The sequence below is a fragment of the Centroberyx gerrardi genome, chromosome 18 (genome assembly GCF_048128805.1).
Source record: "Centroberyx gerrardi isolate f3 chromosome 18, fCenGer3.hap1.cur.20231027, whole genome shotgun sequence".
NCBI lineage: Eukaryota > Metazoa > Chordata > Actinopteri > Beryciformes > Berycidae > Centroberyx > Centroberyx gerrardi.
Window position 1 is genome coordinate 26,354,141 of NC_136014.1, and position 24,398 is coordinate 26,378,538.

The window sequence follows — 24,398 nt, forward strand, 5'->3', positions numbered from 1 at the left end:
GAATGAATAAATGAACTTTATTTATATAACACCAAGTGCTTTACAATTCAGCAGCAAGTTAAAAACACATACACAAGAAAAAGGAAGAAGATCAAAACAAGGGGTGTTCCTATTAATAATATAGCATTTAAAACAATTCAGAACCACAAGATCTTTGCAAATTTACCAGCAGAGAGTGTTATAGGCACGTTTATATAGTTACATATTATGTCATATTTTGCATATTATATCATATTTGATGTATTTCAACATTACAGAGGAGGCACAGTAGAATAATGTGCATTTTTCAGCATCTAGCTCCCTCACATGGACAAGTAAGGAAGTCTGTTTCTGGAAATGCAGAATGCTACAGCAGTTAATCCAGAAAATCTTCATGTTGACAAGTCAGGAAGAAGAGAACTGATACCATTTACAGATTTGACATCTCTAAAGATATAAATGATTGATTTAAATTGCCACAGCCTCTTTACGGCTATGTCGCTGCAGCGCAAACTTTGATTAAACATGCCCTGTAACTAATCGATGAACCACTTTAATCTACAAACTGCCTTGTTTTCTAAATGGAGAGCAGGGGAAAAAAATTGATCCCATCTCCGCAAACTCCACTATCTTAATTAGCCTGTAATAACGAATTAAATAAATAACCAGGAGAATCAGGGAATGAGAAATAGTGCTGATGCAAGGCGACACAGGAGTGACAGAGAGAGTGAGAGACGGGCACCAGGCCAAAGACACGATGACGTGATTCCTGGTGTTTCTCCGGTAGAAGAAGCATCCGGAAAAACAAGGGACGGTAAACATAAAGAAAGTAAAACCCTGATTCGTAACGAGCGGGTCTCTCTCTTTCAGCTCACGTTGGCTGTGACTCCCCCGCAGGCCGTTTGACAGAGATTTAGCCGGATCAAATGCTCTTCCCGGGAACAACATCTGAGGCCGAACAGGATTATTAAAATCACATCTGAGGCTGATCTCTCCTCCGGAGTCATGCCATGCCCTTCTGCTGAGAAAACATTTCTGAAGCCAAGTCCACATTACTGCAATTTTCGCCGTTTTTTCCTTTTCTTGCCTGACAGCATTGATTGATTGTCATGACTCTTCGACCCTTGAAACCTGTTAAAAACCACATTGTATGATTTCAAAAATGCCTTAGGGTCGCTGAATATAAGCAGCAGTCTTTTCTTCATTCCTGAGAAACTGTTTTCTATCCAGCAGCATTATGTTGTTTTCAGACGACTCCTTTAACAACCACTTAGCTGCTGGCTGCTGTCAGTTATTCCTGACATATCACAGCAAATTTTCCAGTGTTAATAAGTGTTGATATCTCAGTACAGTTATACTGAGCTGATAAGAGTTAATTTGAGAGTTGTTTGGCCACTCATAGAGCTGATCTGGCTCTGGGACGGCTGGTCAAAACTATCTTAAATTTTAAATTAATTCTGTTGGGTGGTGATATAGACCCTGGCATAATTTTTCACTCTAAATTAACACTGACAATTCTGCTGTGTAGACTTCAAGGACAGTCAATGACAATATCAACTAAAGCTGCACTAGACAAAATTTTTATGTAAAATCACACCTGTCGTATCACCCTGAATCACAAATTGGGGCTGCAACAGAGAAGAGCGTCCCATCCACACTAACTTGAGATGCTGTGGATTTGCTCTATTTGCCCAAATGAACTCTTGGTGTCGGGTGCGGTCACTTCTCCACCTATAGGAAGTGACAAATTTAAATTCTTAAGAGTGAAATACCAGCGCTCCGTCCAGAGAAAGCTGGACTCACCAACGTTAGATCTTTTCCTCTCTCGCCTCTCTGGTTTCCTTTGGTATAAAGCATCACAGACCGGTTTACTGACCTCACCTAACAGGATTTCTGGGTATTGAAGTCCAAATTTTTCACATCAGTTACCTCTTGCTCTCACTGCCATTTGGAGCTGCAGCTGACAGAAATAAGCGCTCACTGCCTGTTTAATGGTTTCTTTCCCGGCAGGAAACGTTATGCACTGTGTGATTGTCGAGCCGAGATGAAACTGTAACGCGGGCCTCCCTCCTCCCTCCTCCCTCCTCCCTCCTCCCTCGCCACCCGTCTGTTAAAATCTGCAGCTGGAGGTCCATTAACGAACGCCAGCTCAGCACGCAGATCCCTCCTGCTGTGAGAAACATCTCCAAGTGTCTGATGGGAGTCTTTCCTCAGCGGCTGTCCTGCAGTTTCTCATTAGCCTGGTTAGCGCTACAGGACAAACAGGGCTAACAAACACTTACTCATCAGTTCTGGGACTCTGTTGCCCCCTATACAGCAATAATGTGGCTCCCTTTACATGCTGTTGGCAAGAGATAACAGCCTGCAAGCTCGGCTGTGCAAATGAATGAATGAGGAGTTTTCTTGCAGAATGCTGTGTATGGAAACATCTTTGTAATACAGTCACTACCTGAAATTTAGCATTCACCATCTCCAAAATAGAGGATCCAGTCTGTAAAAGTAAAATCATTTTGAAAAGAAAATACTTAACCATTCTTTAAACAGTTTGCTTCATTTTGAGTTTAAAGATAAGATTTTTTTGAATAGTGGATACCTCATTATGTTATGGAAGTATTCAAATTGTGCCTTTGATCTTGTGTTATAATTATCTAATTTTGGTCCTAGACATGAGAAGCTCCACTTTGCCCTACAGTGGAAATATTGCTTTTGGAAATGTGGTTCAGGCTGGATTGAGAGCATTGTTTTGAAAGTAGGGCCGGGCGATATTGACAAAATCAAATATTAGACCGAACACCTCGATATCGATAATGTGATGATATTTTGGGGATGACTGTTTGTGCTTTCATAAGATATTTACACGCAAGAAAATTTGGAAAATTAGTAATGATCATTAGTAATCAGTAATAAGTAATGTGGATATGATGAGCAGGTAAAGCCAATCATTGTTCATTTTACTCACTTTAAATTTGTGTCACTTTACTGTAACACAGCCTTTAAGACCAGGAAGAAGTGACATTTAAGTTATTTCACAATATTACGATAACCAAAATCTCAGACAGTATCTAGTCTCATATCACGATATCCATATTATACGATATATCGCCCAGCCCTATTTGAAAGTGTCAGTTAAGTTACTGAAAGTCGTGTGGGTGATGAAGATGCAATGGCAAAACAATGACATCAGTTTAAAATGTATTTGAAGAATGGATGATTTGCATATTACTTGTGTTACTCAAAACTGGTATATACACAAAGAGAAGTATGAATTTGGCTGTGACAGTGTGTGAGTATGATGTAACACAGTTTGGTGTTTTTCCAAAGAGCTCACTACTAAGCACATGTGTGTTTTTTTTCCTGTAACATGTGGTTTAGATCCACATGATTCACACTGCTGTAGGTCTGTGATGAAATAGACTTTGCATGCAGGTCAAGCTTATTTTGACACTCGTATGATCATGTCAGCAACTTTCCAGACAATCATAATGAATCACTTCTTATTCATTATGTAAGTAATGCATAAATAATCGATGACCATGTAATCTGAACTGTCAAACAGTGGCCCTGCCTGATATCTTATGACAAATAAACTTGGATCACACAGAGATGAAAGGCTACTTTAGCAGTTTTTAACAATCATTGATTTAACTTCAATCCATTTAAATTCCAATGATTTTGTGTCAGTATAATATTAATTGTTGCAAATACCTTCTGTTGATTTCCCCTTATAATCTGTCTGCTTGTGTGCTGCCTTCAAGTGCTTCACATAAGCTCCCAATTCTGATCCAGAAGTTGTACACACACTGTGAGTAAAGTCCTTTATTAGAGGCTGTTGTTTTAAAGTAGCTGTAATGGCAGAATGAAGACTAGTGACAGCTGAAGTTTGAATAAAGATTGAAAACAGAAACGTATAACAATACTAATTATTTACATAGAATACCAAACAATAACTTCTTATAATAAAATTCATCACTTTTAACATTAATTGTTGTCACGGCTTCCATGCGCTCCACCCTCTAAATGTCACATCTTGGTACTCAGATATAATAATGGCTCTCCACCATGCCCGAGAGTATGCAGATTTTTATCCCAGCCAAACACTATCTGATTTAATTGATTAGCACATCTTCAACCAGGGAGGAAGAAATATCCATGAAATCAGTTTGGTTGGAATGAAAGCCTGCAGACTCTTGGGTCACGATGTCATAGATCATAAATTATCACTTTCCCAGTCATATTTACCACTGTGTTGGGTCATTCATCTGGACTCCACTCATAATATTAATATTTCATACTGGAAGGCAGCAGTAACCACCACCCTTCTAATTAAATCAGTGACGTCACCGCGCAACGCGTTAATCTAGTTTGTAAACTTCCTGCACAAGCAGCTGTTGCTAGCTGGCCAGCTAGCTATCCAGCTAGCTAGCATCTGTTTGGAGCTTAAAGTTACTGGACTGAGTAAATAACTAAAACAAGTGACAGTACGTTAGCAACTTAGTTTGGTCGTCTACGTTTCTTCAAACAGTCATCTGTTAAGGAACCAGTGAGGCGTTACATTTAGTGTGAGTGTTACAAGTTAGTGACAGCAAGGAGCTAACGGTGTTAGCTACAACTAATTACCTGCAATCATGATGGCGTCTAGTTACAACGCTAAAGAGGAAGATGGACATATCACCGTCTCCGGGCCTGGCGGCGGGACCCTGAAGAATAAGAAGCCCGACAACACTGCCTTCAAACAGCAGAGACTCCCTGCGTGGCAGCCCATCCTCACGGCGGGCACCGTCCTCCCTGCCTTTTTCGTCATCGGACTCATCTTCATCCCCATCGGCATCGGCCTGTATGTAACGTCAAACAACATCAAGGAGTTTGAGGTAACGTTATATGGCGTGACAGGATATGAACAGTATAAACCCCATATTAACCATACAGTTATTGTAATGCCATTTATACATAAGGTAACTTGAATAACTATGATGGGGAAAGAGTCCCCAAGGATCTGGCTTCTGTGGGCAGACCGTCACGCCAAACTCCATCCCCAAATCCTGCAATTTAAAGTGACTTTGCTTATCGACAAACATACACATCTCGTAAAACATGACTTAAGACCTTTTCTTAATCATTACGGCCAACTTGTTAATTCGGCATATATATAATCCACCAGCTCTTTCATCAATAACATTTAAACTTTTAGAATAGGGTCGCCCACAATCTTCTTCCACCAAAATACAGCGTTGCTGGCGTTAGCGAACGGCGTGAACCAACACTGAAAGTTTAAATTTAATTTAAATAAGAGCTGCTTGGTGGATCAGATATATGCCGAATCTTTCAGAAGACCGTATTGGTTCGTAAAATATCTTAAGTCATGTTCTACCACGTACGTACATTTACCGATGAACAAGGAAACATTAAACGGACCGATTTTTGAATAGAGTTTGGTGGGATGGATCTCTACAAGGGAGAACGCAGCATATGGGGCTTTATCGCATAGGAATGTATTGTTGCCAGGAAACATAAGAGATTTTTCACTGAGTTCTGAGCCCCATTGCTTGTTGCTGGCAGTGTTGCCTCCAAAATTGCTTAGTGTATCTCTTGACTCTTTCACTTGGTTGTGTGAGCACATTACAGTGCCTCATTGTGTTGGACAGCCAGTCATGTCTGGAACTATCTGACCTTGTTACAGATTGACTACACAGGGGTTGACATGTCCAGTCCCTGCTTCAACTGCTCCCAGAACTTCAGCTGGAACAGCACAAGGCCTTGTACCTGCACATTACCCTTCTACCTGGAGCAGCCGTTTGAAGTAATAAACATGTTGTTTACACATATAACACCTGAGAATACCTGACATACATATTCATACAACTGGATTTGACTGATTTGTTTTGATACTCTCTCATCTCAATCAACAGAGCAATGTCTTCATGTATTATGGCCTCTCCAACTTCTACCAAAATCACCGTCGCTACGTCAAGTCGAGAGATGACAGCCAGCTGAATGGAGACATTGATTCCCTTATGGTATGTGTTACTGGAACAGGAGTTCTCTGTAATAGAAGATTGAGAGCACAGAGTCTCAGTGATATTGCAGTATCACACTGTTAAAGCTGCACGAGGCAACTTTGCATGTTGGCGGCTCCAAATGGGAATGAGAGGTAACTGGCTGAGAAATTAAAACTTCACTACTAAATCCTGGAAGATGACGTCAGTAAACGTCACACAGCACGCTCATGTTTCCCAACCCGGCCGGTCTGTGATGCCGTATACCAAAGGAAACCAGAGAGACATTTTTTCACATAACATCTTGCCTGGTGCAGCTTTAAGTGATAGTGGAATGCAATGCGGTCGATTTGAGTTGAAACGATGTGCGTGTCTTGCATGCTTCTGCCTCTCTAGTCTGTCTCTAACCCTGATGATTCACAGAACCCCAGCAAGGAGTGTGAGCCATACGCACGCAATGAAAACAAGCCAATTGCGCCATGTGGGGCCATCGCCAACAGCATGTTTAACGGTGAGACAGTTTCCTGCTCTGTAGACTAGACCGACGTTAGTCAATTGATTGAAAAGCAATCTCTAATCAGCGCCATCTTCCCCTCCGGCAGACACGTTGGATCTGTTCTACATCGACCCCAACGGCACGAAGATCCAGATTCCTCTGATGAAGACGGGCATCGCCTGGTGGACGGACAAGCATGTGAAGTTCAGGAACCCAGGAGGAAACCCAAACCTCACAGCGGTTTTCCAAGGTAATCGGATCAGCAGAATCAGCTCACTGACCGAGAACAACAAATAAACCAGAATATGTCTTGGTGGCATTGGTGCAGAAACGTATCGACAAGTTGCATAGTACATACTGGGTTTATTGGCCCCATATTGGCCTTTTCATAAAAGTCGGATGTCGGCTCGTCGAGTTTGTTCCCCACTGATATGATGGAGGTGAGAATGTGACTTTACTCAACCAGTTTCAGCGTTCAGGGTTTCAGTCTATAAAACCTGCAATGAAACCTGCCTCACCTGCCTGAAGGAGCTGCTAACCCACCTAGGAATTTCATTATCCTGTGTTTTAGTGGAGAGTTTTAGTGTCCCATGATGCTCTAAATGCTTTCCACCCTGGCAAGAAGAAAAGTCTGAGGGAAACACTGAATTCTAGTATGTTTTTGGGGATTTTTTTGGCCTGAAAATGGCCAAAATATATTGAAATACATTGAATATCGGCACAAAGTACCAGTATTGGCCTTCAAAAATCCATATCAGTCGAACCGTTGTACATACTGACACACAAGGTACGGGGACAACATACAGTGCAAGGTGTTAGTGCAAAACACACAATAGAAAACAGACTATACATTTCAATCTAGAAGTATACATTCAGCATTAAATTTCAATATTCAAATATATATTCAGGATTCAATATTGATCATTCATGCAGTGAGATCATGGAAACTGCAGACCAGTGACGTCACTTTGGCTTCAGCTGTGTTGTTTTTCCTGTTTTTCCCTCTTAATCCAGGCACAACCAAGCCGATCAACTGGCGTAAGACGGTGTACGAGCTGGACACCGACTCTCAGAATAACGGCTTCACCAACGAGGATTTCATCGTCTGGATGAGAACGGCGGCGCTGCCGACCTTCCGCAAGCTGTACCGCATCATCCAGAAGAACAACAACATGGTCCCAACTCTGCCCCGAGGAAACTACAGCCTGGAGGTCGTCTACAGTATCCTTTTATGTGGAGCTTACAATATGATGCTGAATCATACTGAACCGTACTGTTTACTGTCCCAAGGGAAATGCAGTTTGAAAACGGCAGCATAGAAAACAGAAGAAAAATCTGGCCTGCTCAACTCAAAACGCAAGCGATCAGGTCGGATTTGTGTGTTCAGGCACCGTTAAGCCATCTGCATTGGTTGCCGTGGTAACGATGTAGGCGTGTGTACGTACGGTAACCGATGGCACGTCTTTCTAATACAAAACCAAAACAAAAAGATGCAAATGCAGAATGGAGATGCATCGTCTTTGCCTTCACGCTACAGGACTGTTCAGTCGTGCTGCAGAACTCCTCTGTCGCAGCAGAACATCGTCAGCTGCTGTTTTCTTTCTCTGTTTTGGTTTCTGGCGCTCCGGATGTGACGCCAGTGTCACGCGTCACATGGCGAGCGACGTAAAGGACAGTTTGAAAACCGTCCTGTGTGTCCAGAGCGTCAGACTGAGATATCTGTAGAAATCCGATTTTAAATTGTATTTCAAACTGAAAAGATTGCATTCTATATCAGAATCAGAAATACTTTATTGATCCCCGAGGGGAAATTGGGTTACATTGCAGTTGCTCACATTCTAGAAGAGAAATATATATAAGCATAGAGAAATTATAAGAGAAATAGAAATAAGAAATATGTAAAATATGTGCATTATACTACAATATATAACAATAATAATATAGAAATAAGAGAAATAAGAATATGTACAAATATGTGCATCATATCATAATATATACAACAGTGTAAATAAGTAAATAATTATTGCACAGTTGAATTATTGCACAAAATTGTTACCAGAATCAGTATTGCAATTATGGGGTTATAAAGCTGCTGACAGGGGTGAAATAAGTCCAAGAGCCAGTCTATTGACTCGGAGACTATTGACTATATGTTTTTTTGCTGTTAAGACTTTTATCCAACTTGTATTGGATGTGAGGAAAAACTCTGATTTGAGCTGCCAGTCTGAACATACAGTAGCTAAGAAGTCTTACTGGAACGGTCTGGAGGATATTTAGCCATTCTTGTGATCCTAATGTTTGCAAAACCTTAATAATAATAATAATAAACTTTATTTATATAGCACCTTTCATATCATAAAATGCAGCTCAAAGTGCTTTACAGGAGAAACAATAAAAATCAATAACACAGGTATTAAGATAAGATTAAAAAAAAAAAAAGATAGTAATAAAATAAATTGATAATGATAAAAAACAATCCTAAGATATATAAAAAGCTTAAAACAAGTATAAGAAATATAAAAAATATAAAACAAGTATATCAAAGAATAAGATAATAATAAATTAAATTAAAAATAATAAAGAACAATCCTAGATATAAAAAGCATAAAACAAGTATAAGAAATATAAAAGAAATATGAATTAATAACAATGGTGTTAAAATAAAAAGGTGGAATTAATTAAAAGCAAGATCATAAAAATGGGTTTTGAGCTGTTTCTTAAAACTATCAACAGAAGTTGCTTGTCTTATTTGTAATGGGAGTTTGTTCCAAACCTTAACACAGTTACATTCTCCGTAATCATAATTTGGATAATAATAATAAGGCTTAATCATTATGAATAACACAGTATTAGCAGTATCAGGTTAACTGTAAATTTACACTGAGAGCTTTAGAAGCCGGTCACCAGAGAAAAGTTGGCCGATGTTGACGTTTCCTCGTTTGTTGGTGCAGAAAAGTTGGCCGCAGCTAAACCTTTGGCAACATCAACAGCCACTCATGTCGCAGCTCTGCCATATATCCTACCTATTACTGCGTGATTCTGGTTTTCTGTGTTTGAGGAGATAATTTCCACTGAAGCCGAAGCCGCCAGGTGTTTCCGTCCTTGATGAACCTGAACCCAGATTACCCCGTTCGCAGCTTCGAGGGCCGGAAGCGGCTGATCCTGAGCACCATCTCCTGGATGGGAGGCAAGAACCCGTTCCTGGGCATCGCCTACATCACCGTGGGCTCCGTCTGCTTCTTCCTGGGCATCGTCCTGCTGATCATCCACCACAAATACGGCAACCGCAACAACAGCGCCGACATCCCCAACTGAGACGCGGGCCGCGCTCCCAGCTCAGAAAACTTTCATCCAACCGGCCTGCAGCGGCTGATAGATTTCAAAAATTCAACCGCCGCTTCTACTGAACAAAAATAGAAATGCAGCATGTAAAGTTTTAGTCCCATGTTTCACGAGTTAAAATAAAATATCCTGTAGTTTTTCCACGAAAGGATTTATTTCTCTTAAATCTTGTGCTCGACTTTGTTTACATCCCTGTTGCTTGTCTCCTTTTTGCCCAAAATTTCTTTCAATTGAATGATTTTCTTGTATGAACTGTAACCATGTCAAATCTTTAAAATTGTTGCATGTTGCGTTTTGTATTTTTGTTCAGTATATTTTTACCAGTTAAATTTGAGTTTAAGAATGTAGAATAATCTCTAGACGATGGCTGCTTACTTGCCAAAGTGGCCGGTAAAGTTACCAGCCACAGTCAACATTTGCCATAATTCCCCTTCCTGGGCACATCATCATCCATGTAGCTGGATATCAGACTGATGAGTCACATGATCAGGTGGCTTTAGTGTCAGAAACTGACTGACAGGTTTCCTATGCGGACCTGCAAAGCCTGGCAAAGTATTGGAAATTGAATTAAATAAGTTCCAGATCTGGAAAAGTTTGGGAATTGGACAAAAACTAATTTGTGGCGTTTTATGTTGTAAATCTCACTGGCATTTCGCATACTGTGATACTGTGTTTTAAGAATAATTGTCCAGCCAAACTGAACACCAACCAAAATCTTCAAATCCAGTCAAGAACTTGGAAGTCTTGCATTTTGAAGTGGGGGAAATTTGGGGAACTTTCCAGAACTTTCCGGGTACTTTTGTACATTTGGCAGCCGGCTGCAGTCGAGCTGAACTGGAAAGTGAACTGGTTCAGCCGTGAGTCCGTGCTGGTCAGCAGAGATGTGGAAGTGATCAGCAAAGCTACTAGAGCAGCTCATCCTTGTGCCTCGCTTTGTACGCAACATTGGCCTGCTTTAAAAAAAAATAAAAAAATCGATATATTTTAAAGCTGTTACTGAGTCGTAGCACTGTAAAATGTGCTGAGCATGTTCCGTGTTTCTGGGAACAAAAATGAGAGTTTGGGAGCTGTAATAACATGTTGTTTTTTTGTATTGTATTTATTTAGTAGTTTTAATACAGGACATTTTTAGCTGTTACATGCGCTCTGCAGCCAGTATTTGCACACAAGACCTCAAGGTGTTCGGGTATAAAGTGGTTTTTAAAGGCTGTCGTCTTGCTTGGAGTAACTTGAAAATATATGCAATTTTTAAGTCGAGTGTGTCTTTCTAATCCAGAAGAAAACATTCATGTAGCGTTGCTGCTTTATTCATTATAGTTTACATAGATGATGAATACAGCATGTTATTAAAATCTATTCATCCATATGATAATGGATCAATAGTGCAATATATATATATAATGTTTCTATTTTTTGTCACTTAACATTTTTGCTGGTCCGTTTCCACTGCAGAGTTAATCTAAAGTTCACAAGCAGCTTTCTCTAACTTCTACCTGATGTTAACTTTCTGCCTTCTCTGTTTTTTGTCTTGTGCGTCTCTAATGAAGCCGACACCTACATTTGCCATTTTTAGCTGTTAAAGAGCTCAGCATTTTGTTACATACATGTTGCATGTTGAAAGTTGTTTTATTCATTTTCTTTTAATACAATCACTCAAGTTGATTTGTTACTAATTGGCAAATTAAATTTGCACTAGATTTGACATTTCTTTTGATACTCCACCTGTATTGTTGCTTTAAAGAGAACATTTGTCACTTGAACATTAAAAAAAGATTGCTCTGTCTACTTCTACTTGTTTCTCTTTGTGCTTGGAAATATGCTGCTGCTGATGATATGAGGCGTATTTCTACATTGATCCACTGTGTGTAGCAGCATAGAGGAGAAAAAAAAATTGTGTGCCATGGTTAGCTGCTTTGGCACAACTAAACAGGCTGTGAATATGGAATATCTGAATGAAAGTCGCTGTATGTATCAACCAAAGGGAAACTTTATTTATATACCACATTTCATGCACAAGGCAAATTCAATGTGCGTCACATAAAACACAAAAATACATAATTTGTCTCGTAAAATGACATTAAAAAAGGAAAAACAAAGATAAAATAGGTAAGGATAAAATGGCATTAAAAAGAAAGATAAAATGGGTAATGATAATAATTAAAAAAAAATTGAAATAAACAATAAAAACAACACCTGCTACTTAGGAAAATGCCACAGAGAAAAGGAATGTTTTCAATCTACAGCCACTGGATTGTGCAGTGAATATCAGTTTTACTGCCCAAGTAATTGTGCACATACAGTGTAGACAGCTGGACAGTTCAATACTAAATCAACAACAAAAATGCTCTCATATAGGATAAAATATGGCAAGGCAAGTATATTTATATAGCACATTTCATACACATTGGCAATTCAAAGTGCTTTACATAAAAGAAAAAATAAAGATATAGGTAATAAAAGATACAAAAAACAAAGTGCATTAAAATCCCATTTAAAAAGACAACAAGATATAAAAGATATTTAAAAAAAAAAAGAAAGATATATGGATAAAATAGTGGCTTAATGTGGGTCTATTTGCAGGTCATGACATGAAAATATTGAAGAAACCCCTAAGATAGTGAGATATATTTATGCGGTTATCCTGTAGGGGGCAGCAAAGCGTCACGATGAAGCTGCTCTGCTGTAAATCGACGTGAAGAAGAAGAAGACGAACGCGGAAGTGAAGTTTTCCGGTGTCCTTGTGTAGAGGCGACTTACACGGACAGCGAGGATGTACAGACACATACAGGTAAGACAAACTACTACTTTACGTTTCCTTCAACCTTTTACATTCGTGTTTAACCAGTTGAGCAGAATGCCGTTTTGAATTCAGCTACAGAAATGAAAACCGAGTCCCGGGTGACGGACCGTTAGGGGTCAAGCCGGGACGTCGCTTGACAGATCGCTGTTTTAGTAGCATTAGCTTGATTTCCTACTTGGCTTTTGACTGCGATTTTAACGCTTCGAGACAGCTAACTTGCGTTTAATTTAGTCAGACAGGTTCATACGTTGTCTTCCTCTCCGTATGTGTCGTGACTTTTCCTTTTTCCGTTTTCTCTGCCGTTCTCCAGGCGCTCCAGCAGGTGTCGCGGCGGACCTTCGTCAGCACCGCGCGCCGCCAAGTTGAAAACAAAGTCCCGCAGAAGCAGAAGGCGTTTCAGGTAAAAACAGTACTAACCAGCTCAGGTAGAAAACCAGATAGTCCCACTTGACCCACACAGTGCCATTATGCCATGTAACATATCCCCTTGTATAACTGAGGAACTAATCCTGACCTACATATATCAGTGGTTCTCAAAAGTGTGACCTGACCTTTATTTCCCCCAGCAAAATGAGGACAAGTTTAATTTCATTATAATTGGATTCACTTGAAATGATCCCAGTTAGATAATGTAAGAGGTGGGGACTCAAGTCACAGTTTTAATTGCTTGAGACTTGACTTGATGCATGAAGAGAAGATTTGAGACTTGACTTGGGTTCTGGTGACTTGGGACTTGACTCTGACTTGTACTTTGATGACTTGAAAAGGTTTCTAAAGTCTTGACTTGAGATCTTGTGTTTGTGTAAATGACTTAGATTGAAAGTGATGAGATTTGTTCCAGCGGACGACTGAATTTAAATTCTGTTTTCTGAATTTGTATGGAATGATTGAATTTATTGAAGTTGAAACTGATTATAGAAATCAAACTCATGATGCTCTTACCAAGTTTTTATCCTATTAAAACCATATTGCATTGAAAAGTCCTAGATATTTAAGTTTCTTTTAAGATATTAAATTGATACTGGACTCTTGATTTGTTCTGACTTGACTTGCTGTTCTACATTTAGACTTGAGACTTGACATTAATGACTTGGACTTGACTTGGGACTCGAGTGAAGTTGACTTGGTCACACCTCTGCTATTTGAGGATCCCTAACATGTAAATCCCTGTGTTATATGATGGCAACACATGCTGAATGGTTCCACCTTTCCGTTTCTTTAGCGCTGGTTCCTCACATGAAGCCCTGAAGTTCACTTACTGTCACTTTAGCTTCCAAGATAAGTAGCCGACATGTGACAGCCTCTCTAACCAGGTGGATTACTAATGCTGCATGATGTGTGTTTGACCCAGAGTGAATTAACACTGAACTATTCCATTAGGATATTGATTGAAAAGAGCTTGATACCTTCATCAGTGGTAAATGCTTTGTTTTTTGTAATAACTGATCGTGTGAATGGATGTCGGGAAGGAAACTTGATCATGGGTTCCAAATTCCACCTGCTGCTTTCATTCAACCAGCTACATTATATTTTAGTTATGAAGAAGAACCTGTGGATGGTTGGTTACCGTACCAATATTTAATATCTAAAAATTTGATGCTATTTCGATACCACAACAAACCAGAAAAAAAACAACAAGCAGTGTCACAGAACAACCATTGTGCTTTATTTTAACCAAAAGCACCATAACTTCTATATCATCATTAAACTAATTCACTTCAGAAATATTCCACTCTGCAATGGGAACAAATAACAAAATAAATATATCAAGAACTTGAATAAAACTGTGCAAAGTTGTCTTAAAGATCACTGTGATGCTTTCCTGAGTTCCTGACTTGTTCAGCGTTGTAGAAACTTCTCCACAGAGGGTTTGACGTCGGTTTGGTGTTCGTCTTGTCGGCTCTGGAAGAGGAATAGTTCCATATTTGGCTCCTGGCACCAGTCTGACAACCACTTTAGATCGACTGGGATCCAGTTCAAGACCCGGTGGGCTGTTTGTCTTCAGCTGACAACGCTCTGCTGCTTCACAATGCCAGGCTCCAACATTTTGGGATGCTTTCTGGATGTGGAAATGGATGTAGGGGAATTCAGTGCTATAGGGCTGATTCCTAAATTAATTCTTGATTGAGAGATGCATCGTACAAGATTTGGATGGTAGAAAGAGCAGCAAATGTTTTTTCCCACATATATTCCCTCTGGAAGTCACATTTGAAAAGGAAATTTGGTCAAAGTAGTGCTGAAACGATTAGTTGATTAAGCAAGTAGTCAATCGACAGAAAATTGATTTATAATTTTGATAATTGATTAATCATTTTAGTCATTTATCAAGTAAAAATACCAAACGTTTGCTGGTTACAGCTTCACAAATGCTTTTTTCAAAAAAGATTTGCTGCTTTTCTCCGTTTCATATTTTTTTTTTGGTTGCTGGGCAGACTGAGGAAGACATTTGAAGAATCACTTTGGGCTCTGGGAACTTGTGATGGGCATTTGTCATTATTTTTGACATTTTATACACTAAATAATTGAAAAAAATATTCTATAGATTAATCCATAATGACAATAATCATTAGTAGGGGTGTCACGATTCTACAAATCCACGATTCGATTTGACTTTCGATTTTAAGGTTTCGATTCGATTTTCGATTTAAACAGGTTTTTTTTTTCAGCACTGACGGCTATGCCATTGTTAGACTATCAAGTCTTGATTTGTAAAGATCAACAGATCATTGGTTTTATGCCCTGACAAATGTTATTTACATTTTCAAATTCTTCTTTAAAAAGATGGTATCAAGTGTGATATAACTGCCATATTTTTTTTTTTGGAATGTACCACACTAAGGCCATATGGTCAAATTTTTTTCAAAGTTTTTCCATTTAAAAAAACACAACTTTCCCTTTAATTTGGTACCAAATACATGGCAAGGCGATTCAGGGCGTCTCCTTACTGAAGTGTCAACATTCACAGTATGACAACAAAACAGATCCTTCCTATCTTGGCTAACATAAGCTTTCAAAATACATACAAAACCTCCAGCGCTTCAGCCCACAGTAATAACATCAGACAATAATAGTCGCCAAACAAATATGGAAAAAGTCGCCAAACTTATATGGATAGAAGTGGCGGCGACCCGGCCGGTCCTCCTACCGACTACCGACTACCGAAGATCTACCGTTACCGGTGGAGGACGACTAAACCCGGGGCAAATCAAACGTCTCAGTGTCACCAGATATACAGTATCTTCCGGTTCCGGTTCATCGATGACAACTTGAAGTGTATATAAAACAAAGCTGATAACTTGATTTTCAGTTTTTGGTACATTTTAAACGATTTAAAAATGACGGGCGCTCTTGGGCGCTATAGTGAAATATAGAGCGGGCGCTCTCTAGCAGCTACACTGTGTCGTCATTTAAATGTTTTTTTTTTTTCTTCAGACACGTGCAAGCAGGCAGGGGTGGAGAGAAAAAAAATACTGGGAGAATCGCGAACCTGCTTGTGATTTCGAAGGTCGAAATCGAACGCTCATTTCGATCGATTTTCGATTTAGAACCGAAATCGTGACACCCCTTAATCATTAGCTCCAGCCCTAGGTCAAAATATTGAATGTTTATGAAGCTAAATATTGAATTCAGTCTTTCAACAGTATGGAAGCAGCATCTAAATTTCCGTTATTGTGTCTGTGTTAAAATGCTGTTTGTCGCTGTCACAGTCCTGAGCTTTTTATTTCATTTTATTTTATTTCATACAGGAAGACAACGGGATGCCCGTCCACTTGAAAGGCGGCACCAGCGACGCTCTGCTGTACAGAACAACGATGGCCCTCACCATCCTGGGTCAGTATCCCACAAGCCCCGGCTCTCATCCACAGACAGTTTGGTATTCTGCCAAGTAGCCTAACGCTTGGGTTTAATTCTAATGGGTAACAGTGTGATTCCTCTGTTGGGGGTAAATTTGAGTTTTGGCTCCACATCTGCTGTGTTTTGGTATCCAGTTATGGTTCTAGTGTAGGTTGCAGTGCACAATTTTTTTTTCTTGCCATTAGAGCTGCAACTAACGATTATTTTCATTGTCGATTAATCTGTCGATTATTTTCTCGATTAATCGATTAGTTGTTTGGTCTATAAAATGTCAGAAAATGGTGAAAAATGTCGATCAGTGTTTCCCAAAGCCCAAGATGACGTCCTCAAATGTCTTGTTTTGTCCACAACCCAAAGATATTCAGTTTACTGTCATAGAGGAGTAAAGAAACCAGAAAATATTCACATTTAAGAAGCTGGAATCAGAGAATTTTGACTTATTTCTCTTAAAAAATTACTCAAACCGATTAATCGATCATCAAAATAGTTGGCGATTAATTTAATAGTTGACAATTAATCGATGAATCGTTGCAGCTCTACTTGCCATACAGTTATAATCAAAACATTATCACATGCTTCTATGTGTTTTAGAAGAAACTGAGGCTTACTTATTACCATGACTCCTCTGTCTCTACATCGATCAAATTCAGTTCCAGTTTCAACTTGCGTTGGAAGTTGATTTTTCAATTTGACCAAAATGACACAGCAGCTACCTGGGGGTTTTACAGGACTGAGCTGAATGCGTATTTCAGGGTTCATACAGGTCTGGAAAAGTATGGAAAAAGAATTTGATCGTTTCTAGTTGTTGAAAAGTCTGGGAATTAGACAGAAAGTCTGGGAAAAGTATGGAAAAATACTGTTGGGACACAATGCGTATAATGTGTGTTTTGGTATCGTCGTTTTGAAATCTAGTTCTAAACTTTGATAGCCAAAGAGCATCATTTGCACAACACACACACACACACACGCCCTGCTGGAGCATTCGTCTCCATCATTAATCTGAACCCTGTGTTTCCCTGCAGGAGCTGGGTATGTGGTGTACGAGCTGGTGAAGGCAGCGTTTCCCCAGAAGAAGAACTGACTCCACGCTGCAGCTGTTTACTTCCCTTCTGAAACCGGCCAGCTGCTGTTTGTTGTAAAAAGGAATCGGTCTGTGCCGGGTCACGTGTTTCCTGTCATGGTGGGATTTTGTTTCATGTTCATGGGATCAATATTTATTTCTTGTGCTCTGCTTACATGAGGATCAATAAAAAAAACAATGCCTCTCATGACCAAATCCTGTTTTCTGGGTCGTTTTGTTGTTCAACTGTTACAAGAGACACAGTCAGGAACAAATTCACACAAACATTTCCACCATGCAGATGAATGGAGACAAAGTTTAGTGGAAGGAGGTAAAAACATGTAGTGGATTACTGTGGTATGATCTACAACACATTTATTTGTTTGTTTATTTAAGTAAGCAAACTTTTCCCCAAATAAATACAACTAAGAACCATATATTCATTGATACACAGTATGTTAGTAATCCATACTCTTTCCCCAGTACAAGAAGGATAGATGCCAGTTATTGAAGATCTACCACTGATAGACCTCTGGTTCAGTTCTTGACAGTATATTCTGTTACACATTTTGTTATACTTGCTGTGTATGAAGCAGTTAAGCCTAAATATTTTCCAAAATACCTGTCTAGTAAAAGAGCAAAAACACAATGACAAATTCTCCTGTTCATTTAAACATGAGAGACTGAGTCGGCTCTATAATGTCATTTGAAAATAATAAACACAATTTGTGCCTCAGCAAATTATTTTCCAAAAGCTTCTTTTCCTCAAACCTCCCCAAACTAAAGTCCTTCTTGATTCCTATAATTAATAATTAGCTACTAATAATCTGTTACAGTATTTAATATGTAGATTTCAGCAGTCTGAATGCCATTCCTTTTCTCTATATACAGTATACCATCAAACAGGACAACATTATGTATTCTCTTGGCTGTATATAAACTTATGCAATGTCCTAATCATGAAAGTTTTAACTTTGTTTTTTATCTTTTTTTTATGTTTTACTGAATAATTCTAACATATTTTCAAGAGACAATACAAAACAACATGCAAACAGCAATTTTGTTGTTATGTAATTATAAACCCACACAAAAAAGTTATAGATGCTAATATAGATAACGCATAAGCAAGACGACAGACGTTTATCATCATCAGTTAATGAATAGTTGTTAATATGATGCAGGGAACAAATCATGTTACTGCTGACAGACAGAGGAAAATGTTTTTTTTCCAACATTTCTAGCTTTAAAAACTCCTTTATAACTCCTAAACTCCTGCAGCTTTTGGAGGAATAAATGGAACTGGGGCAGTAAAATTGTGACTCATCCAGAGCTGTCAACTTTGCTCAAGTCCCAAGTCAGTCTCAAGTCTAAATGTAGATTACCAAGTCAAGTCCAAGTCAAGTCCATGTCATTAATGTCAAGTCTCAAGTCTAAATGTAGAACAGCAAGTCAAGTCAGAACAAATCAAGAGTCCAGTATCAATTTAATATCTTAAAGAAAACTAAATATCTAGGACTTTTCAATGCAATATGGTTTTAATAGGATAAAAACTTGGTAAGAGCATCATGAGTTTGATTTCTATAATCAGTTTCAACTTCAATAAATTCAATCATTCCATACAAATTCAGAAAACAGAATTTAAATTCAGTCGTCCGCTGGAACAAATCTCATCACTTTCAATCTAAGTCATTTACACAAACACAAGATCTCAAGTCAAGACTTTAGAAACCTTTTCAAGTCATCAAAGTACAAGTCAGAGTCAAGTCCCAAGTCACCAGAACCCAAGTCAAGTCAAGTCTCAAGTCTTCTCTTCATGCATCAAGTCAAGTCTCAAGCTATTAAAACTGTGACTCAAGTCCAAGTCATGTGACTCGAGTCTCCACTTCTGGACTCATCCAGTTTTTAATTTGTATGAGCTGAACTTTGAGATTAAATCCTGCTTCCTTATATAGTTTTGTGAAAGCAAAGCCCGTCATCGAAAATAATAGCAGTATTAAAATGATATTCATGTGTCTTTTTCTGTCCCGCATGTCATCACCACTCTGGACTCTCACTGGATTGTTTTTTTCCATCTACAACTATGTGAAGTATCCGCTTGTTGCGTCTGCGCTCGCTCCGTCACAGCGAGTCGGTCTGTGTCGAGTCTCGAGTCGGACGAGGAACAGTCTTGTATGGATGAAGCTGTCAGGCTGAGTTTCCTCCTGCGGGACAAATAAAACTCATCTAAATCTGATCTGTGAAGCCAAGAAGTCTGCTGCCATCAGCCAGAGGGAGACAGGTACTTTTCAGCCAATCACATTTGTTTTGAACACTTAACCCTTTAAATCACAGGTCATTAATTATATAGTAATGACTGGAAATAACAAATAAACAGCTAGGCCCATTCTGGCTTTCGATTGTTTTCTGTTTCTATTTGAGAAGGTTACTAAGGAGTACACTTGTATACCTATGTAGTCAGTATTAGTATGTCTTTTCTAAAATATATAAAATATCACAGTATGTATTCTACATTATAAGCAAATGAAAACCTAATGAAAAAACAGGTTGTTTCTGCACAGCTGTATCACTTTCTGTACTGAATGGAAGATAAATCAGTGTGACAGAGTGTTTCTGTGAATCTTTCTACATTTTCAAAAGTGTGATAGAGCCACTTATCTAATACAATTATACAATTACTTGTATATTACTCAGTAACTACCAGTCATTCCTGTGCTATAACTAGTTATTACATCTATTTTACTTATATTACTTAGTTATTTGCAGTCATTACAGCGTAATTAACAGCCTGTAATTTAAAGGTGAACACTTCTCTTGCTGAACTAAATGTCAAATTTATTGTTCACAGTTGAGAGAAACACTTAGAGGCAGCAACACACATCTCTGGGTGACATGGAGGAGCAGATTGGGACTTGAAGGTGTAGGGAAAGCCAAGGGTGGAAGTAACTAATTACATTTACTACATTTACTTTTACTTAAGTCCATCTCTCCTGCAGTTTTGTCCTTAAGTCCATTTTAAATCTCATCCATCACAGAACAGATTGTGTCTCTCCATCAGCAGCAGAAACTGGATCGACGTAAACTGACAAACTGTGGATCCATTCACAGTGAGAAGAGGAATCTGACTTTACTTTGTTTCTGCACTTTATTTTCTCATTTCTAATGTTTCCAGTGAAAAGAATCTAGTCTGAACTCTGACCTCTCTCCTTTTAGAATCACATGGAAAAGATCACAGCTAACAACGCTCTCTGTTCTAAAGAGGAACTCAGGAACTTTTACTCTGACGACATTTTAAATCAGACACTTCTTACTTTTACTGAAGGAGATTTTTTACACCAGAACTTTTACTTCTACTTAGGTAAAATATCAGCAAAGTAACAGTACTTCCTTGAATAGGACATTCCAGTTCGTTTTCCACCACTGCAGAATGCGAAAAATGGATCACATGAGGCTCTAACTGCATATAGAAGAATATAGAATATAATAGAATATAATAAAGCAGAATTTCCACTTTCCAGCATGCAAGTTAGGCTTCAAGTCACTAGAGGGCTATGTTTCCAAAGAAATCAACTGAGACTGAAGAGCCACCTCACAAAATGAGCTGTTCACATGATGCAGTGTTCTAGGAATCATGCAAACTCTTTAACTCTTTTACTCTGGTCCAGATAATAATAAGCTCATATAATTAAAGCTCTGCTGCCTCTCTGCATGTAATTATCTCCATGTAACACAGCAGAAAACAGATGTAAGGCATCTGAACAGTCGTGATTTATATGGCAGATATCATGTTTTACATCTAGAGCTTGTTTCTTGGGCGGGTGCTTGAAAAAAATCGACTTTTAACTCAGAGTGTAAAAATCATTCCTGTTTCTATCAGTCCACACCGATCAGAGTTCATTTAAAACCAGAGCCACATCACAACTCTCCAATCAGCACTAGTCAACTCTGAAAAATAATTGTCACTGAAATCTCAACACTGGAGAATGTGCTGTGTAAGCTTACATAATCCTTATTAGACAGCGTTGAGAAACTGAATGGCCCAGTCAGCAGAGCTTGCCAACTCCCCCCCGCCCCCCCCCCCCCCCAAAAAAAAGTCTCATCTGATTTCTGCAAATTCTGACCCAAAATGATATGAAATTATAGAATACATGAAAAGGAACAGACTGACTGGGGTCTTGTATGCTAGACTGCTGAATATTTTCCCATTGATTCACGGTGAAAAGGGGGGAACAGCCTCAGAGTTTCTCCCCTGCTTCCCGACAGCAGATCTGCGCTGCGCTCCTCCTGCGGCTGAGACGCACAGAAGCCCGTCATCATCCGAAAGGAATGCAGAAAACTATGTAAAAGTTTCCGAGTGTGTGTGTGTGTGTGTGTGTGTGTGTCTCCCCGCAGTTTTTTTTTTTTTTTTTTTTGGAGGTTACACATCATTTGGCCTTGCTGGATGTCGTAAGAGCTTACGCCGGCGGAGGGAGAGCCGGGAGAAGGAGCAGCCCCCCTGTTAAGTAGCAGATTGTGTGGAGAGTCTTCCCACTTGGAAAGAGGCTAGCCGAGCCGACTGGGAACTCTCCGACTTCTCCACCGGACCATCTCACTCTCCATCACTCCGCACACAGGCTGTCTACAGCAAAGGCTTTACTTTTTTTTTTTTTAACACAAAATTCCTTGAATCAAACCAAAGAACATTCAAATTCTCCTCTATAGGTCAGTCATGCATGATTTCTGCTTTTTTTTTTTTAACTATTTCGCACGATTCATTTTTCTGAATTAATTGTATTTCAGGCGATATTATAACCTGTAGAAAACTGCGTTGCTTGCTGTTTTCATTGGTGTATGACTTTCAAAGATGATTATCTTAAATATGCGCGTTATCATTCCGTTTTTATCAGGATTATTTGCTAAAAAGCTTGGACACATTCTTGGCAACGCTGTGCGTAATTGCGCACGGCGCCAGCGTTTTGGTGCTCGATTATTCTAAACTGTGGAAAGAACTTGTGTCAGTCAGTGCGGTTATCTTATCAGTAGACGAATAGAAAACTGGATTAGAGGCTTTGCAGTGTAAATGGACCGGGTTTTATCACAAATATCTGATAGAGAACGAAAAATGGAAACTCGTGCAGAGAGAGTAGAGGCACATTTATCATGGTGCGCCTTTATTCTAACAGGTTTTCCAGAATATTAAATCGTCTTTATTGTGTATTAAAAGGTGTTCAGTTGTGGATTCTGATGTCTTTGCCCATGCGCGCATATAATTTCAGTCACTTAATAACTTTTTGGCTGACTGGGGCGCGTGTCTGGTGCTGCAGGAGGCGCGCCTGCCCCGTGGAAAGATGAGTCGGTTAAGTGTTTCTGCCCAGTCAGCTGCGTTTTCTGGTGATTTTGACAGACAAAACAGAATTGTGTGGTTATTTAGATTCATCTGAGGCGTTTGATTCACCTTCATATTAATATCGCATCAGTTTCTTAAAAGCCCTTCACGCGGTGAGGCGCCTGGACCCGCAGGTATCTGTGCGTGGCTCCGGCGCTGCGCTGCGGGGCTGATGCTGAGTTCCCGGCTCTAATTGCCTCATTCCTCTCGTAGATTCATTCATGTTCTGCTGAGCCAGGGAGCTAAAATGAAGAGCAGGCTGTCTGTGGCGGCGGCGGCGGCCCTCCTCGCAGTGCTGCTGTCCTCCTGTCAGGCCCAGAACCAAGGTAAAGCCTCCTCTCCTCCTCCTCTGTCTCCTTCATGATCCAACACTTCTGACATCAGCTCCTCTCCGCTCTGCCTTTAGACTGCTGCCAATGTTTAGCTGGTGTGAATAAAAAGTCGCATAATGGAAAATAATGTGTGTATTTGTGAATTGGTTTGTTTCATTGATACTTGTTTTGCCTTTTTTTGACGCTAATTTTGTTCTTTGATGATTGTCGGACCTGTCTAAGCTTTTACTCGAACTATTAAGTCTCCAGCAATTAAACTTTCCTTAAGTTTCCATCAGAAATTGTCATGACTTCTTCTAGAAAAGAGGAGAGCAGGTTTGCCTTCCTCCGTCCTGCAACTATTTGCTTTGAATTTGTGAATGTGACTCTTACCCCAAACCAGTAGCGCCAGTTAAAGCGGGGCAAGGCTTGAATCTAACTCGGTCCGGACAGTGATGTAGGGGTTGAATTAAAAGGAGGGTAAACTGTTTCCTCCAGTCAGTGATTATTATAAGCAAATATTCACCATTATGAAAAAAATCAATTATATTGTCATTGTTATTGTGTTTTTTCCCCTTAAAGAGACCATATCGTCATATAAATTCCATCAGTATGATATATGATATGAATTTACTATTTCTATTAGACTTAAAAGACGGCAAACTCGATTCTGTAAATAAGAAATTGGGTAAATTGGGTTCCGCTGGATCCCATAAAGAGCCATAGACTTGAAAAGCAGTAGACTGCAGCAAAGCGGGGCATCCTCCCCCAGACAGCTGCAGTTTGATCCGTCCTGCAGCAGGAGGGGCCCTTGCTCAAAATCTACCCACTGACAAAATCACAAGATCCAAAGTGACTGTAACCTACATTTCTCCAGTTTCAAAAAAGAGGAAAAAAAAAAAAAAAAGAAAAGAAAAGAAAAAACAGACGGCAGGTGGCCAAGTTTCCTCCCTATGTCCTTTTCCTGATGGAACGGAAAGACAAAATATGAGTTTCACATTATTTTCCAGAGGTTTTAGAGGTTAGGCAGAGAAAATCTGCTCCTCTGCGCCTCTGGATATTCTCTCAGAGCGAAGAGAGAAGAATAAAAAAAAAAAAAAAAAGAAAACGCTGCTGTAAAAACACATTCGGTCATCAGCAGGAGAGCCCTCTCCTCTCCTGACCCATCCTGACCCCTTTAACGTCCGGGGCCGGGACCCC

General features: G+C 39.5%; 3 protein-coding genes across 4 annotated transcripts in view; all 3 read left to right on the forward strand.

The window, feature by feature from the left end:
- Positions 1-4,378: 4,378 nt before the first annotated feature.
- Positions 4,379-11,580, forward strand: LOC139920574 (cell cycle control protein 50A-like). Of its 2 annotated transcripts, XR_013507449.1 has the most exons (8): positions 4,379-4,847; positions 5,657-5,776; positions 5,886-5,993; positions 6,396-6,483; positions 6,575-6,718; positions 7,483-7,689; positions 9,590-10,659; positions 10,701-11,580. XR_013507449.1 is itself a non-coding variant. In XM_071910610.2 (7 exons), the coding sequence occupies exons 1-7, from the start codon at positions 4,605-4,607 to the stop codon at positions 9,781-9,783; spliced, it is 1,104 nt and encodes a 367-aa protein (XP_071766711.1). In that variant the 5' UTR covers positions 4,379-4,604; the 3' UTR covers positions 9,784-11,580. The 2 variants fall into 2 exon arrangements, 1 of the variants encoding a protein (XP_071766711.1); XM_071910610.2 differs by having other exon boundaries at positions 9,590-11,580.
- Positions 11,581-12,482: 902 nt separating this feature from the next.
- cox7a2b (cytochrome c oxidase subunit 7A2b) lies at positions 12,483-17,741 on the forward strand. The gene is made up of 4 exons (XM_071910617.2): positions 12,483-12,598; positions 12,921-13,010; positions 16,357-16,441; positions 17,488-17,741. The coding sequence occupies exons 1-4, from the start codon at positions 12,581-12,583 to the stop codon at positions 17,544-17,546; spliced, it is 252 nt and encodes an 83-aa protein (XP_071766718.2). The 5' UTR covers positions 12,483-12,580; the 3' UTR covers positions 17,547-17,741.
- A 4,266-nt stretch (positions 17,742-22,007) lies between these two features.
- The window catches only part of col12a1b (collagen, type XII, alpha 1b), a 141,940-nt gene continuing 139,549 nt past the window's right edge, over positions 22,008-24,398 (forward strand). The window contains exons 1-2 of the mRNA XM_071910612.2: positions 22,008-22,223; positions 23,101-23,213. Coding sequence (XP_071766713.2) covers positions 23,135-23,213 — 79 coding nt within the window. The 5' untranslated portion in view covers positions 22,008-22,223; positions 23,101-23,134. The remainder of the gene's footprint in view (positions 22,224-23,100; positions 23,214-24,398) is intronic.